The sequence below is a fragment of the Mercurialis annua genome, linkage group LG2 (assembly GCF_937616625.2).
Source record: "Mercurialis annua linkage group LG2, ddMerAnnu1.2, whole genome shotgun sequence".
In the NCBI taxonomy this organism is placed as follows: Eukaryota; Viridiplantae; Streptophyta; class Magnoliopsida; order Malpighiales; family Euphorbiaceae; genus Mercurialis; species Mercurialis annua.
Window position 1 is genome coordinate 48,395,252 of NC_065571.1, and position 19,210 is coordinate 48,414,461.

At 31.7% G+C, this 19,210-nt stretch overlaps 1 protein-coding gene across 1 annotated transcript; it reads left to right on the plus strand.

The window, feature by feature from the left end:
- Positions 1-2,107: 2,107 nt before the first annotated feature.
- Positions 2,108-3,718, plus strand: LOC126670097 (protein NRT1/ PTR FAMILY 1.3-like). Its single transcript, XM_050363753.1, has 3 exons — positions 2,108-2,192; positions 2,267-2,484; positions 2,551-3,718. The coding sequence occupies exons 1-3, from the start codon at positions 2,120-2,122 to the stop codon at positions 3,649-3,651; spliced, it is 1,392 nt and encodes a 463-aa protein (XP_050219710.1). The 5' UTR covers positions 2,108-2,119; the 3' UTR covers positions 3,652-3,718.
- Positions 3,719-19,210: the final 15,492 nt, after the last annotated feature.

Genomic DNA, 19,210 nt, shown 5'->3' on the forward strand with positions numbered 1-19,210 from the left:
CATAAGAGGCAGAATTTTGGATTTTTGACGGATTTGTTCTTACGAAACTTAAGAAATTCCAGTTTTCTGCCTCCTTTAAAAAAATACCGATTTTGTGCCTGGGTCCACCCAATCCGCATTCTTAAAATGCGGATTGGGTAGGCAATCCGCAAGAAGCTGCAATCCGCATTCTAAGAATGCAGATTGTATGAAATATATTTGGTAAAATTTGTGTTTTAGTCTTTAATAGTCTTTAATATAAACCAATGATTTATTATTTCCTTCTTATTTTTGTCTTTATTATCAATATGAAATATGGTTAATAATCTGCTCAATCCTTCATTTCTTTAGCTTATACGATCGTTCTTTTAATTTTTTTAACTTAACGATCAAATATTTGATTAAACTCAATTACTTACGTATTATTTAAGTGTAAAATTAATTTATAGTTGTCCTAGGAAGTAGGTCGTAATGATAGAAATTTAAAATTTAAATTTGGCAATTTAAATTTTAATAACCGGTTTTAAACAGAACAAATGAAATTTAGAGGGTAAATATATTAAAAATTAACATATCAATGTATATCTCTAAATATAGAGTTAAAAGTTTCGGAGAAAATCTCGAAAGTAAAATATCGAAATTTAAAAGTTTCGACGTAATATAATATTTATAAATTATATTTATAAATATATAATAAACAAATAAAAAAAGAAAAAAAAAGAAGTGATGCGGTGGCGTATGATGAGGAAGGAAGTTTAGGGAGTAAATTGAATATTTGTTTACTTTTTATTTATTTATTATATATTTATAAACATAATATATATATATCTTAACTTATATATTTTTATAGTACGTCGAAACTTCTAAATTTCTTCATTTTAATTTTGAGATTTTATCCGAAACTTTTAACTCTACATTTAGAGATGCACATTGATATATTAATTTTTAATATATTTACACTCTAAACTTCATTTGTTCCGTTTAAAACCGATTATTAAACTATAATTACGACCTAATTCTTAGGACACCTATTAATTAATTTTATGCTTAAATAATACGTAAGTAATTGAGTTTAATTGAATATTTGATTGTTAAGTTAAAAAAAATTAAAAGAACGATCGTATAAATTAAAGAAATAAAGGATTGAGCAGACTATTAATCATATTTCATATTGATAATAAAGACAAATATAAGAAGGAAATAATAAATTATTGATTTATATTAAGGACTAAAACACAAATTTTACCAAATATATTTCACACAATCTGCATTCTTGCAGCTTCTTGCGGATTGCCTACCCAATCCGCATTTAAAGAGTGCGGATTGAATGGAGCCAGACACAAAATCGGTATTTTTTTAAAGGAGGTATAAATTTGGAATTTTTAAAGTTTTGTAAGAACAAATCTATCAAAAACCTGTATTTAATTTCTACGTGGCCTATCAAAGATCCATGTAATTTGACAGCGTGTCAAACTCCAAACGGCACCGTCTCTTTCAAGACTGCTAACTACCCAAACCTACTATTTTTGCACGCAAATTAAAGATGCCGTTAATCACAAACTTACCTATAATTTCCTCACATTCCATAAAATTATAATCTAATTCATTTGCACTAGATATTTTAACACAATTATACCCGTTGAATAAATTTCTAATCGACTTAAAGTTGTCCGTGCAAACGCACACTCACGTAATTGTCGATGTGCGTTGCACGAGCCTGATTCCGACGTGCTACGCATAGGCAGCTGCTTCCGGCGTGGTCCTCCTACAAACCGATTAAGAATTTGTGGAGAGTCACACCCTTGTGAAAAATGAAAAATAGAGAGCTTATACCATATATTTAAAAATACGTCAATTACAGTATTTTTCATTTTTTGTGGTAAAAAATAAGAACACCTCCTAAAATCACGTTGAACAAAACCAAAGATTACACAAGTCAAAAAACTTTGAAAGTTTTAAAACTTAAATCAACATACATCTTATCTAAATAACTTAATTAGAAGTAGAAACTCTGAGATAACAAGAAAAATATAATTAGTTACGAAAATATGGGAACTCTCATTCAAATAGAACAGTTCCACTATTAATACTAGTATTAATTAGTAAAAAAAAAAAACTACTAGTTTGAAGAGAAAAAGAAATGGAAGAAAGATTTAGAGAAACATCAGTGAAGCTTGAAAGACGAGGCTGGGATGTCGCATGCCGGCTTGTTTGTAAGTAAAACTCATCATATATTCGTCCAATTGAATACTACATTAAACTGATATATATATTATTTTTATTGCAGGGCCTAGAATGCTCTTCTTAACAACAGGCTGTGGGTTGTCACTCAATTTATTATATTTTTTGATGTTTGAGTACAATATAAAGAGCATCACGGCGATTCAAATCTGCTGTTTGATTTTCGGTTTCGTTTACATGGTCGGACTTGCCGGAGCCGTTGCAGATTACTGCTACTTTGGCTCTTTCCGTATTATTACGGTTTTTTCCGTCATCTCCTTTCTCGTAAGTCGCCATTTCGTTATATTTTAGTAATTAACTCAATACGGATTTAATTGTATAATGTGGCAGGGCACGGTGATGTTAAGTCAAGTACATGCGCCATCTGAAACCCCGACAAAATATCAATTTGGACTTGTCTTTGTATCCATAGCACTGGCTTTATCAGGATTTGTAGCCGTTTCTAATTCTTACGGGTTTTTGAAAAGAGATCAGTATGACAAACCACCAACTGCTCGTTGGAACATATCTTGCATTTGTTTTTTCAACTACGTTACCATTGGAGGCCTCGTCACGGCTATCGGTTTGGGAGGAGAAAAAAAAGTTTGGAATTTCGGGTTTTCAATGTGTTGCGGTACTAACGTGATGGGATTAATCTTGTTTTTGTGTGGAACATGCTCATATCGACTGCGCAAGCCTCAAGAAACTGTGATTTCATCAAAAAATGACCACTCGACTAAAACTATCCCATTGTTTGTAACTGATATTTTCTTGCACGCCTCTGATATTATGTTGAACTCCCTAATAACGCTTCAAGCCCTAACTATGAACAGGCACTTCGAACCGGACTCTATAATGCCAGCAAGCTGTTTCGGATTCTTTTCGCTGCCAACTATATTCCTTTCGCTAGCTATCATCGACTTTTTGATAGTCCCAAAATGCAAGAAACTAAGCATCTCCTGGGGCATCGGATTAACCCATGTCTTGACCATCCTCACTCTCATAGCGTCCGCCGTGATCGAGTCTCGAAGGCTCAATCATCTCACAAACAATCTCAGTTCGATGTCAGCCTTTTGGCTTATGATACCCGAAGCAATATTAGGGTTTAAGTTTGGATTTTATTTCCGAAGAAACGGCAGAATGTACTGTCGGGAAAGGCCAGTAGAAGAAATAACTACTGTTCTTATGCGTACATTCTTACTTGGAATGGGATGTTTTGTAAGCATACTAATCATTCAAATCTTCCTTCAATTCACACACTGGCTACCTCATAATATCAATGATGGAAGATTGGATTATGTATTTTGGACGTTGGCAGCAATTGGGTGCCTCAACTTTGCACTCCATTTAATTATTACAAACAACTTTGAGTTTCCCACTTTTCGATTCTATGCCGGTCATGACGATGATAATGATGAAGCTGCTCATGGATCGAACTTACAAGTTGCCTAGCAGATTATGATCATGTTTTTATTTATTTCATTTTGAATACCATACTTCTATATATTTCCTTTTTTAATGCTGTTTTTTTTTTATATATTTCATTTTGATTATTCTAAAATATACACTTTAGTGAGAGCATAAAATGACAAACAATAATGGCTTGATATCTACTATATATGTAAAATGCATCTCTAACTAACTTCCTAAAGTGTTGTCAACATTAGCTTGACTGATTCAAATAGTTTTGAAAAGATTTACAATAAATTATTAACTGTAAAAATTAAATATTAACTGTGTATATCTAGCTACTATATTTTACATTTTCTTTTTATCATAAGTTAAACTTTAAAAAATAAAGTAAGATATGATAAAAATACAATAAATGATTTTATCTATCTATCTATCTATAATCTATCTATCAATAACTATCTTATATGTGGGAAGGGGGGGGACAGGCAAAATTACGATAATAGGTTTCATTAAGGGTTAAATAATATAATATAATAAATAAGGAAGAGTTTACGCTTAAATAATATAATATAAATAAATAAGGAAGAGTTTACGCGCAATTCATTTTTTAAGTAGAAGTCTAATACACGTTTGCATGAGCAGGTAATTATTTAATAATAAACTTAGTGTAAGTTTGTAGCAAAATAGAAGTCTAATTAGTTGTATTTTACATATCTAAACCTAATTAGAAATCATTCATTATCCTCTCTTTAAATTATTGCTCTACCTTAAAAACAAAAAAACTCTCTCAACTTAAAACCCTAGCCGCATATCTTCAAGGGAGGTGATTTTGGCCATTTTTTGGTCTAAAATCACCTCCCTCACTCTCAAATCTCTTCTATTGTAGTGTTTGCTTTCAATAATTTTAGATTTTAATTTTATTTTGTGCTTCTTCTCTTCCTTTATGGAGTTTTTGTCTTCCTTTGTGGAGTTATTTTTACCCTTTGTGGATTTTCTTATTTCCTTCATGGAAATTATCTTGGGGTGTAGATCTAAAGTATTATCAAGAGAATTTTTATTTCTATTATTCTATCAATCGGACTCATACAAAGACCAAAGAGTCGATTTGTGGTTTAAAATAATCACCGAGTGGAGCGGGCGGATCGCCGAGTTGCACATCCAAAGAGCTCCGTCAACGCGTTTGAAGAATTTAGATATAAATTTCTGCTATTTTACTGATGTCCTACTCTCTATGTACTTCTTGAATGTATTGTTTAGCTTACATTTAGATCAAGTTGTACGTTTATTTACCTATTAATGAAATATTATTATTATTATCAAAAAAAAAAACCTAATTAGAAATCTGATTAGAAAGGTATGTAGTTTTATAATTAAAGGTCAAAGTGCTTTGTTGATAAAATAATACTCACTGTCAATTAAAATATAACATTCATTTATTGAATTTAAAAAATCAACTAATAATGTATAAAATATTAACATATTAAAAACTAATATTATACTTATAATTTCATAATATTTACTATACATAACGGGTCATATAGGTACCGCTCATTTGCGTATATTTAAAATTGCTAGAGATTAATTTAGTACTAAATATTAATCGTTTATCTTTTAATAGGAGAATGAAATTAAATATGAGCTTGCCCCACTACTGCATATCTGCTGTTTTGCGACGGAAAATTCCGTCGCAATTCACTCATTATCCGTCGCAAATACACTTTTGCGACGGATTTGCGACGGAATTTGTCCGTCGCAAAAGCTCTGGTCGCTAAAATATTAGCGATCAGGGTGTCGCAAATATGGCGACGGCCAGCCCGTCGCCATAACCAAACACACCGTCGCCAATGTCGTCTCCCGATTAATTTTAATTTTAAATTTAATTATTAAATTAATTTAACGGGTCATATATAAATAATTTATAAAATATTAGTTTTTTTTAATAATCAAATTAATATATAACACATATAACGGGTCATATAAATGTCGCTCACGTGCGTAGCACGTGGCGAAACGCTAGTAACTATTCTATAAGTGTGAAGGGGGGGGGGGGGGGCAGGCAAATTTACAACATTAGCCTTCAATAATTAAAAAAATTACGAAGTTAAGTATAAATCTAATTCTAATAATAAAAATGCATTTAATTTAAAAACAAACTCTTAATTATTTTAGGTAAAGTTGTTTTAATTAAGTAGAAGTCTAATATTTTAAGTCTTGTATTCTTATTGGTTTAGTGATTCTATATATATATAAACAATGACACCGTATAATATTATGGGTGCACTAGAAAAAAAAATTACTGGGTTTGAAGATATGAAGGTTTGCAAAATAAATCATGTGGGGTGTTGATATAAAGGTTTGCAGGAAATCGTCTCCTGGATCCTGCTGCAAGCAATGTTGTTCCGGTTTAAAGCTGCAAAAGAATTCTGTATCAAAAGTGTTATGGTGGAAAGTGATAATATTCAGTTGATAAATGCCTTGAACTTGGATATCTGCCTATTTGAATGAGATTGGAGATATTGTGAATGACATTAAGGAGTCAGCGTATAACTTGGGGTTATGTAGGTAGAGAAGCGAACCAATTAGCTCATGAGCTAGCTGCTCTAGCAGACTCAAAGAATTGTTGGACTAATAATTTGCCTCCAGTTTTGGATAATATCATGATGCGTGATAAAATGGGAAAAGTTGGTGGAAGCGGAGTAGTCATTTAATTTTTAGTTTTCCTTTATGTTATTTGTTTTTCATAAAAAAAAAAAAAAATTATCCAAGTAGATCAGTTTTGAAGGCTCTAGCTAATATAAGTTTATATGTTTGTTGATTTTACATATTAATTTATATTATCAAAAGGTTAGTACGTTGTTTTGTCTCGCTCGTGTTACCTAAAATCTCTTATATTTTAAATTAATAACAATTAAAATTTTAAAAATTACTTTGTATGAACACATTCCTCTTTATAGTGAAAAAGAATGACTGAGTTTATTAAGAATATAATTAATATTAAAATAATAAAATTTAAATAGAGTAATACAAATAAAAATATTATAGATTATTGAAGAGTTTAACTCCAACTCATATAATTATCATAAAGGAAAATAATCTCTACGTAAAAAACTATTCAAAATTTATAGATGATAAATATTAAGAGTTTAACTTCAATTCAATTTCAATTACCTAAAACAGGACTAAATTTTAGTATATACAAACTTAATCACTGTGATTATACTATGATTTCATTTTAGGTAAAAGAATTCTTCAGTTAGGAAATACATTATTTAATAATATTTAATATAACGGAGTACATAAATATTACTTATATACACTAATTTTAATTTTAATAAAAAGTTTAAATTAATTTATTACAAAATAAAAATTAAATTAATGTTTAATATATATAATGGGTATTCATAAAATCTAATTGGTTGCCTAAAAATAAATAGGTTATTTTATTTAAATATTATATTCAATAATTTTTTTTTTTTATATATATATATATATATATATATATATATATATATATATATATATATATATAACGGGTCATATGAATATCGCTCACGTGCGTAGCATGTGGCGAAAAACTAGTACTATATATAAAAGCACGGATAGGGGGGGGGGACAGACAAATTTACTGAATAATCCTTTTCAGTTTACTATTAAATAAAGATTTTATAGTCATTAACTAATTAGTTATTTAATTAATTACTATAGTAATTAAAATCCTAATTAGAATAGGTAGTTAAATTATCTCCAAATTAGTAGGAATACCTATCTTTTAGTTTGATTAAACTACAAAATTAAAATACTGTATTTGTTATTATTTTTAAAGATATTATTAATAAAATTAAGTTAATTATTTAATTATGCTTATTATAAAACCAAAAGAATAATAAATTCAGTATGGAAAAAGATTTAATAACGGAATATATTATATTTACTTTTACAAAAATTCTTAACTAATTTAATATTAATTATAAATAAAAAATTGATATAATTATAATAAATTTACTAATATGCTCATTGACGAGTTACATTACGAGGCACGTGCATAGCACGTAATGCGAAACTAGTATATATAAAACAGGACATTTTCTCTCTCTTTGATTGACAATACCACATTCACTCTATATTTTTTTTAATTGTTATATATTTTATATCTCTAATTAATGCTAACTCTTAATATATTGATTATATTATTCTAATTATTTATAACCTCCTTTAAAATTATAATTGTTGATATTATATTTTTTTTGTTAATTTTACTTTTACATACCATATTTATGTTTTTTTAATTTTGGTAAATGTTAGGATAATTTTATACACTGTTATAGAAAAAAAAAGTCTATATAGTATATACACACTGCCAATCAACATTTAATATGCAGAATTCCAAATGATTGAAATGTGGCATTTTTACATTTATTTTAAATATATTTTCTTCTTCACAATAATTTCCATATTTTTATTTCTTTTAATATTTTAAAATAATTACTCTCTAATTAATGACCTATTACTAATTTTGAAAATTAATATTCACAAAAAATAATGACATTGATTTCATATTAAATAAAATTTGACTTTTATCAAATAACAATTTATTACGACAATAGTAACGGATCAAAAATTGAAGATTAGAAATATCACTATCAAAAATGGCAATTTTACTATCAGAAATTATCCCTGCAATATTTATTTAATTGCTATGAATAGTGGCAGACCTAGACTTATAATATTGCGGGGGCCATTTTGGTTTTCAAAGTAACACGATCTTATTCAAAAAAATTGTTCAATTGGGCTCATTTATTAAATTTTTATATAAATTTTTTAATAAATTTATTGTTTTCATATTGATTTTAAAAATAAATTAGGTATGTCAATATACTCCAAATTATCTTTATTCTCAAGGTCTTGTTTTTGTTCCAGGTGCCTTCGTCTATACACAACCAGACCACACAAGGTAATATCATGTATTCCTCATTAACTATTATGCACATATATATATATATATTTCTATACACAAATGCATTCTTGACAAAGGCACTCTCTATATCTTCACGCAGTGTGGACAGACCTACAACAAATTTTTAAAGAATCCAAACCATACATTTAATCACCGTGGATCACGGACAATCTTTCCTTTCGTATCTCCTTTGCATTATCTCTTTTTCTCACTTCCTGAGAAAAAGAAATATAATTATTTTTTTGCATTTAAGCTAGCCTTGCCATACAACTATAAATTGGTTAGCGTAATTGAGCTTCTTGCACAAATCCTCGTCCTGATGTTATTTTTCTTTGCCTGTGTCATTATCTTTGCGTTCTGTTTCCATTCTAATTTTTTTGTGGCTTTCGCAGCAGCATACAACCATCTTATGCAGGTACTGTACTTTTAAATTAGCAATTACTTCATACTAAAATGCAACTGGTCCTAACGAAATTTGACGGGTTGTTATGCACAACGCCTAGCATCGACATGCATTAGGCATATTTACTACCTGTTAACTTTTTTTATGTCTATTAGCGTACTAATAAACAACTACATATTTAATTGTATATTTTGCCATTAAATGATTTTGTTTTGATTCGCCTTTCCGGTGCCGTTGCCAGAACTTAACCAGTTGGGTATTTATGTTACCTAGAGGCCGCAACTTATCGTGACGTCTGACTACTTGCTTATGTTTACGCTATCTAATTTGCACTTTCCGCCACATATTTACAAAGTACGTAAGCAGTCTGGGACATTCTTGTGGAATGCGACAGTGGTTTTAACATTTACAGATGTTGGCTTGGGTTTGACTAATGCTGAATTCCATGGGGAAAGCAATATTTCCGAAGACGATGCCAGAGATCTGGTTGCCCAATGCGGACTTGAATTTTCGAAAAACAAGTTCGACGTTCAAATAAATTATTACAACACACATTGATTGGAAATTTTGACTACATCTATGGACACTATTCTCGAACATTGCGGTTGAGACCCTATGTTATACATAGGGTTGATAAAGGTACAAGGCCACAAAGGAAAAATTTAAAAGACTTAAATCGTAATTACTACAGCTTCATGTTTCCTTTGCTTTAGAACAATTTGAGGGCATATGTATAAGCTTTGTAGTTTATTGTTTAGATTGTTTATTGTATATTGTATTTATGTTATATTAGTGTATTTCTTATGTTTTCCATTAATCTAATATTTAAATAATTTTTGAAACTCTAACCTTTTTATACCACGACACATAGCAGCGTATTGCTATCGATTATAAAAGCAATTACGATAATTAACACTTTCAGTTTTACATTGGACTTGGTTTTAGGTTGGATGTATTGCAATTTTAAACATCTTGAGCATTTCCGCCTGTTTTTTTGCCAAAACCGCAGGTTTTTACTGGAATTCGTACACCATGCTGAGTTAGTGGACTGTCCAAAACAAACCAGTGAGTTTCTTTATTAATTGTACTACATCATATTAGTTTTTTTTATCATTGCGTATTACCTAGGTTTGTAAAATTAAAATGTCCGTGATTCACATAATTACATAACACACAGAAATATACTACCACACGGGTCCCAAAAAACGTGTCTAATTTGCATCCGCAATCTGTATTTTCAAATTAGAAGGTTGCCGGGTGGACATGCGTATGTTTGTCTAACTCATGTATCTATATCTGGGCCCGAGGAACATAGCATTGAACTTATAAACTCATAACTTTAGTTTTAACATTAAAAGTGCACGAGAAATGGTAAACATAATAGACTTGGTTTTGGACTGTTTAGGCATTCATTAAGGTTGAAAAAATCATTTTCCTTACTCTGCTCTCCCGATAGCATTGGGTACATGTAGTACACTTCGTGCGGATGACACATTACGCGCCTCACGCGTAAAGCGCTCTGTGTCTGTGTTCTAGCATGGCAATTGGTCTTTTGATTGTTCCACACCTATTTTAATAGCGTTTAATTGTAACCCAAAGGATTTCTTTATTCCTGCGCTGTCTCCAAAAGATTTTTTGACATTATAAACAGTGTAATTACCAGAGCCGCCAGATTCTTGATAATGTTTCTGCAAATCGCGCCGCTATTTGTTCGATCTCGATTTTCTAAGTTGACCTCTGTGATGTGCAGATGCCCGTGCTGTCGGTAAGTTGTGAATCACTATTAGTTGGTGGCTTGAAAACCTTATCTATGCCAGCCCCGATTTATGATACAGACCACACAGTGGGCGGTTTGTTTTTTTGTCGTGTAACATTCACATATAGACATCTTCGATTTAAAAGATTTGGTCGATAAAGTTGTAATTGCGTGTTGGACAATGTAAGAGATGCAAGGGAAACAACATCTAGATTGGATCTGGAATTCTTGGAAGAGGCTTGCGGATTGCGAATTGTTGATCCCAGTTTTGCATACCTGCGCCGAATTGAGCGTTTTTTCTGTGTTTTTGGCGCAGAATTTCCAGGCCAGCGTAAGCCTAATTACAGAGAACTTTGCGCTCTTTACGAAGCAGTACGCAGGGAGTGTTAATTACTTGAGTCGGCTATGCCGATTACCATGCAGGGCGACGAGTGGATTGACTTTACCTTTCCGACTCTAAAATCAGTTTAGTTATTTGTCGTGTTTGGTTTTACGGCATTTCGTGTACATATTTTAAATATTTACGTTTTAAAACTAAAATATTATAGGCATGTTCTATAAATGGTGCTCTTAGAGTTTGGTTACACTGTCATGACTACGTTAATGTAGTTTTTGTGATGTTGAATGCCATTATAATATACAATGCTACCTTTAAATGGTGAATTTCATAATTTCAGGGGTCGTCAAGTTACAGTTATAGATGTCTAAGCATTTTATTTTGCGACGACGCAAGCGTCGGCATGATTTGATGCTGAATTCCCAATCCAATGAACCTGTTAATTTGACAGAGCTACAAAACGCGGTTGTCAATGTATACAAGGGACCTAAATGCGAATGTCCAGATTGTGGAGCTCTTTTTTGGCATGCTGAAGCAATAAAATAGACTGCGGGTCGCAAATTGCCAGAGTTTAATATGTGTTGTAAAAAAGGCATGGTTCGCTTGCCAGCATTGCAAAAACCCCCGGATTTTCTTGATGCTCTACTAAATGACACAATATATACAAAATCTAAGAAATTTTGTGAATGTATTCGCGTTTACAATTCAATGTTTGCATTTACCTCGGCATGTGGAAAGATTGATTACGACATTAATAAAAAATCAGGACCGTATGTATTCCGTATTAGTGGGCATAATTATCATGCAATAGGTTCTCTTTTGCCAGTCAATGGGGAGAAGCCTAAATTTGCCCAGCTGTATGTTTTTGATACAATTAACGAAGTTGGTAATCGAATATCATGCTTTGATCATATAGTTCTTCAAATTCGATTGATGAAACAATTATCAATAGACTTATCGAAATGTTTAATGAATGCAACGACATTGCTAAATCATTTAGAATGACGCGAGATAGATTTATTGAAGATTCTTTAGTGCCAATAAAATTGAAGTTAGTTGGTCGAAGAGAATATGACACTGATCAATACGCTGCTCTAGTAGCGAGTGAAATTGCTAGACTTTTAGTTGGGGATTTCGGTTATTATGACAAGAATCGTGATATTGTGGTCGAATATAAAACTGGGGATTTACGAAGAATTATTTGTTTGCATCCCAGTTTCATGGCGATGCAGTTTCCCATATCTTTCTTTTTTACTTGGACATTTAATTGTTGTTTTACACCTATTTGCTCGGTTATATTTGTTAATGTGCTATTTAAAATATATTTGTATGTGCTCGATAAAAATTATGATTCAAAATATAATTGTTCAAGACGGAAATGACGTTGGTATTTACTGAAATAAACTTAATTGTACACTGTATGTATGCATGACGTGTTTTTCTAAATATAATTGCAGGGTATGTTTTTTAAAAAAATTACGAGATACTCCTCTATTTAATAATATAATGTCGGCCAACTTTGAAGTTAGTCTTCTTGCCAGTATTACAGCTATGCTATGAAATAAATATGCATTTTTGGTACACAATCTTAACAATCAGCTTGAAATCCGGGGTTCCACTCAATGTGTCGTCTAGTGCTATCAATGACTAATCAATTACAGAGATGGTTGTTGTCCACCCAATTTTCTTTTCGCTTTACCATACACTCCCACAATAAATAATATAAATACCATGTTCTCTGAATTACACATGCCACTAACAACTATATTTTTCCTTTCTATTGCATGATTTGTTTTTTCCAGTCTGCAAAAAATATAGGCGAAGCTAACATTCAAGGTGCGTTATTTGCTCAATTGTAATTGCAAACTAAGCAGCTTTGTATTTTTCAATACATTTACATTTTTTTCAGCTAGGAGCGTCATTATGGAGAAAATCAAAGAAAGATATTATTGGATGGAAAATATCAAAGTTCTTACGCCAAACATACTCAAATGCTACGTTTTCGAGAGGCTATTCCGCACAACTACAAAGCTGTTAGGAAAAAGGATTCATGGATACTGTGTACATAGTCACATGCCGGCATCCACGTTTCGATGTTGAATTTGTTGACTGCAAATTGGGAATTAAGCTTTTCGGTCCAACCAGATTGTATATATATATATATATATATATATATATATATATATATATATATATATATATTATATATAAAAAGCTTAACATAACTATGAATTAGGAAAGTATGAATTAGGAAAGTATATACGATAAGAAAAATTGTATAAATACTATGTTAGTGCTATAAGTAGGCAATATGCGATCAAAGTAGTTGATCTTTATGTGTTAGGAAGTGATTTAAAGTATGTGGCAAAGATTTTAAATTCAAGGATGAATTTTTATACGGAGGGGAGAATGTAATACCCCGTAATTTTAAGTGAATAAAATATGGCACGAAGTCAAATTTGGATAATTAAAATATTAAAAATAATATTTCGAGGTTCGAATACTAAGAAAAATCTTCGTAAAATACCTATTTTGTTTATCGAGGAATAAAAGTCAAGTTTGACAATTTTAGGTCGTAAAATTTAAATCACAGGAAGTGATTTAATAAACTGGGAGTATATAAATTAAATTGAATTTACAATTAAATTTAATTTATAATTGTCCCTAAAAATATATCATGGTTATAGGTTTTTAAAATTTAAATTTGCGAATTTAAATTTTAATAATCGAATTTAAACGAGACTAATAAAGCTTGAAAAATTAAAATAAAATAATTTATAAGTCCCGAGCGAATATTTTGATGTCAATATTCGCGAAATAATTTTAGGAAGGTATCGTCAAAATTTTATGAAATTTGGACGTAGTTTATTTTATTAAGTGGGTCTAATTTAGCCCTAATAAATCTTAAATGATTTATTAAAAATAAAATATAGGTTCTGTGATTTTTATTCTATTTACGAATTGTGGAATTCATGATTAAAATTTTATAAAATGAGTTCGTTGTCCGTTTTAGTGCGGACGATAATTAAGAATTTGGATTAAAGTGCGAAATTGAGCTAGGGGCCAAAGTGGTCATTTGATCAAATGAACAGCAGCTTGTTCATTTGTTCATATTCTTCGACAGTAACAGAGAAACGATGCCCTAACCTCGTTCTTTCATCGTTTTCGACTCTGATTCTCGTTTTCGACTCCGATTTCTTCGGTAATCCGCAAGTAGACGTGGTAATAATCACGAATTTGAATTCAATTATATATAAAACGGTTTATAATCGAAGAAATTACGTTAACCGTATCGAACCGATTGAGTTTCTCATTAATTTAATGTTTAGATTTTCGAATTCAAATTGGTTTGATGTTTTTGGACGGTTTCGGACGTCGAAACTAGGTCGGAATAGCCCGGGGAGCGGACCCCGAGGCTGTGCGCTGCACAGCAATGCTGTGCGTTCGCACAAACCATGGTGTGCGAACGCACACCATTTTTATGGTGTGCGAACGCACAGCCCGTCTGTGCGATCGCACACCTCCTTTTATGAGACCACACAACATTTTCTAAATGGGATTATTGTATTGTCGCCCTACCTCAAATCGGTCATTAAATTCGATTTAAATGGACGATAAAAACGTAGTTTTGGACGTTCAAAAGAGTTAAATGAATACTAATAGGAAAAGTATTAAAATTATTAAAACGATAAGACGTTTTAATTAAATTATGGGTTATATAAATCAATTAAAGGACGATAAGTATAACTTAATAAAGTTATACGATTTTATTAAATATAGGAATCAAGAAACTAGAGTTTTAAAGTTAGTCGTACTCCGATATTAACATTTGATTAAATGTTTAGATACGACCAGGCTAAGACTTCAGACGCAAGAAGTTAAAGTAGCAAAGTATTGGATAAGCAAGTTGTGAGTATACTCTATTACTTTTCGATATTCGTAAATCCAAGTATTTTATATACTATCGGCTATACGAATTGCAACGTGATATGTGTTATATTTGGAAAATATACGTATGTATGTTTTATATGGATTTGTTTGTTATTTATTTATAAATATGTTGTGTTTGTTAATACCTTAAATGTAATAAAGATATTTTATATAAGGTAAAAGAAATGATAAAATAAGATACACAACAATAATAAATAATAAACAAATATAAATTTATATAACATATGAAAAGAATCCTTAATAATAAAGATATGTGGTTAACGCAATATGTGTTATCAGGACGAGACACAATAATAATGTATTACCTCATGGTTAATCATATTTTGTTAGTATGATTAAATTTGTGCCTATTATATGTTACTATTCAGTGTTCGAACTAGAGCATAGTTTAAGTTAAGACTTATCTTACCGGTGAAGTTAAATATTTACTATTATACTAAGATTGTGAGAGCGATTAGTATAATACGTACAGAATACACCGGTTGGCTTTGCTATCGATGTAAGGCGACCAAAAAGTATCGGTTAGCTTTGCTATCAATATACATCGGTTGACTTCGCTATCGATGTCAGGCGTACAGTATACATCGGTTGGCCTTACTATCAATGTCAGGCGAATAGGACATACCTGTTAGCTTTGCTAACAATGTCAGACGTATGTGATACGTCAGCTAATTTAGCTAGCAATATTAGGCGATTAAGTCACATGGTTAGCTTTGCTAACGATGTCAGACATATGAGCTACGTCAGCTAGTTTAGCTAACAACGTTAAGTGAATTAAATACGTAGGATAACTTTGCTACCAATGTCATACGAGTGAGGTTAAATTAAAGTGGTTATAAGTCAATAGTTATAGTTTATGAACTATTATGATTATATTGACTTTCAAAATATTTTGTATAAATATTACCAAGTTATTAAAAAGGGGTTTTATATAGTGAGTTTAAATAAAAAGAGTTTTGTAAATGTTTTCTAAAGACTTCATTTTACGTAAAGGGACTTTAAAGTATTTTAGCCTTTACGTAATATTTATTAGTAATATTGTAAACTCACTCAGAAATATTTATATTTCTGACCCCGTTCTCCATCAAATTTTTACAGGAAAGTTCAGAGGGATTCAATGAAGGCTTTCGAAGTTTTATTTTTTTAGGAGTCATTTTATACAAGACATGCAAAGAAGATTTTACATCTTAGAAGTCCGCAGTAGTCTAGTATTCTATATTTAATGTATAGATAAGTAGTTAAAGCGTTTTAACTCTGATGTTTATAAATGGGGTAATATGTTTTATGAAAACACTTTATGCGTTATGATTATGTTTCAAATATGCAATATTGAATCTGTTTGCAACTGTTATTCTAAATTGTTAATCATAACGTTTTTAAAAACAAAAAATTTACAGGGGTTTCAGGCTTGCTACGGGTTTCGAAGCTACCACTCCCATTCCCTAGCGCCGGTCTCAGCCCACGAGATTGGGTCGTGACAAAGGAGACTACCAACGGGACCCGGGACGTGACGAATGTGACATCGCTTCGCTATTTTCGAAGATTATGGATAGTAAGCGGTGAGTACATGCTACTCATGCGTATTTTAAGTATATTTATTGTGTGCTATACTATATATAAGTATTATATTGCATCGCATGACATATTATCTTATGGTTATATATATATGGTTTGTATATCGAATTATCGATTATGTTGTTTGTGAAAACTAGCATATGATCTGTGGGATACGAGCTACCTATTGGGCGTCAATAGGCTGTGTGATCACCAGTGTCCGGGTCAGTCATAGAATTAGTATCGATAGATGTTTGTACTTGAAAATGTTTGATATGAGCTCATTATATGATGACTATGTTTGGGAATGAGGAGGATTATATGTGATAGATACGAGGTTAACTCGGTGGAACTATCTCAAGACATGTATCTAGTGAGTTAACTCGATTGAACTATCTCGGGACTCACACCTTGGGATTAAGAAGTGGCATGAGTTAACTCGGTTGAACTATCTCGGGACTATGCCACGTGGTAGCGGTTAACTCGGTCGAACTATCTCGGGACCGTACCACTTTGATTAAAATGATTTGACACAATGTGAATGGATATGACATGAGTAGGATGTCGATAGGAAATTGTATAAGATTAAGATTAAGGTTTCGATCGGATCAATTACTTGAAATATATAATATGTTCATATATATACTTGTTCTGTTTTTAAAGCGATGTTATTTTGAGTAGTACCATTAGTAGTGTGTACTCACTCAGCTTTCAGCTGACCCCGTTGATGTTTATCCCTTTCAGGTGGCTAGAGTCGGATCAGACAATCAACTTCTTTTGTGTCAGAAGTCTTTGGCTTGTGCATAGTACAAAGTTTCCTTAACGCTGCAGTAGTATACGGTGACCAGTTGTGGCCTAGTATAGTAAGGTCCTTGAATGCTGTGTATATGTTCTGGTTAGGCTACACTTTATTATATGACCGTTATAGTGTTGTTTATGTTAACAACATTTTTGTATAGATCGATAGACGGGCCAGTACGTACGAGGTACGGAAGTTGAATGCCCACATGTATCGTATAGATCGAAGAGTATATATTTATACATTGAAATGTTTAAATTAGTTGCGAAAAATTTATAGTGATTTTAGCCTTGCTACAGGTTTCAGAGTTACCACTCCCATTCCCTAGCGCCGATCTCGGCCCTCGGTTTTGAATTGTGACAACAACCAATGGCTTTGCAACCGGGAGGCAGATCAGATAAATGCCACGTCTTATTGGTAACTAACAAATTCATGTCGTCGTTTATGGCTTCTTGCCAGAGATCAAAATCTAGAGAAGTTAAAGCTTCCTGAAGATTATCAGGATCCTCCTCTAAGGAGTAGACATGGAAATCAGAACCATAATCTTTCAAAGTTCTTGCTCTTTTACTTCTTCTGACCTCTGGTTCTGTATCATTAGTAATCTTACTACTCCTTACCACAGGAGTATTACTGGATGATTCGCCCCCACAATTTGCCAATTTAAAAGGAAATTTTTGTTCATAAAAATCAGCATCCACAGATTCAATAATCACTCGTGCAGTCAAGTCAAAAAATCTACAGGCTTTACTATTGACTGCATACCCAATGAATAAACATTCATAGGCTCTACTTGCTAATTTTATTCTTTTCGGGTCAGGAATCTGAACATAGGCTAAACAGTCCCAAGTTCTCAAATAAGACAAATTTGGTTTTCTTTTCTTTATTATCTCATAAGGAGAAATCTTACTGTTTAATTTCGGAACTCGGTTGAGCACATAACAAACAGTCAACAGAATCTCTCCCCACCAATAAGGTGCAGCACCAGAATTCAATAAAAGAGACACCACAACTTTGGTAAATGTTCTATTTTTTCTCTCGGCTTTACCGTTCATTTCAGGTGAATATGGTGCAGTCCTTTCATGTACAATACCATGCGAGTTATAGAATTCTATAAACAAGCTTGATTCATATTCTCTAACTCTGTCACTTCGAAATCTTTCGATTTTCTTATTGAATTGAATTTCAATTTCTGAAACAAATAACTTGACCATGTCAAGTGCATCACTTTTATTTTTCATCAAATACACATATGTGAAATAAGAACAATAATCAATAAAAATAATGAAATAACGTTTACCACTCCTGGTCAAAGTCTCATCAAGTTCACATATGTCAGAATGTATTAAATCTAAAGGTTCAGATTCTCTAAAGACTGATCTATGTGAAGTTTTAGTTATTTTCGCTAAACTACAGAATTCACATTTTTCAAACTCAGTTTGGTTTAATTTAGGAATTAATCTCAGGGTGCTCATATTGCTAACTATTCTTTTATTCACATGACAGAGTCTAGAATGCCAAATATTAAAATCACACACCAAGTAAACAGAATCAACAACTTTATTGATAACTTCAACATTCAACTTAAACATACCCTCACAAGCATAACCCTTTCCCACAAAAATATCATTTCTAATAATGGTGTACAAATCTCCCTCAATAGTTTGAAAAAACCCTGCCTTGTTGAGAAGATAGCCAGACACCAGATTTTTCCTCATCATAGGAGTGTGCATCACCTCCTTCAAGATTAGTGTCTTCCCTGAGGTAAATTTCAGTTCGACACTACCAATACCAGCAACAATAGTGGTGTGAGTATCACCCAACAACACTTTCTTACCATCAACAGT

Excerpts from the sequence above, each read along its gene's own strand:
- LOC126670097 (XM_050363753.1), top strand. The coding sequence starts at position 2,120 with ATGGAAGAAAGATTTAGAGAAACATCAGTGAAGCTTGAAAGACGAGGC. Across the intron at positions 2,193-2,266 it reads TGTCGCATGCCGGCTTGTTT|GGCCTAGAATGCTCTTCTTA; the intron begins GTAAGTAAAACT and ends TTTTTATTGCAG. Across the intron at positions 2,485-2,550 it reads TTTCCGTCATCTCCTTTCTC|GGCACGGTGATGTTAAGTCA; the intron begins GTAAGTCGCCAT and ends ATAATGTGGCAG.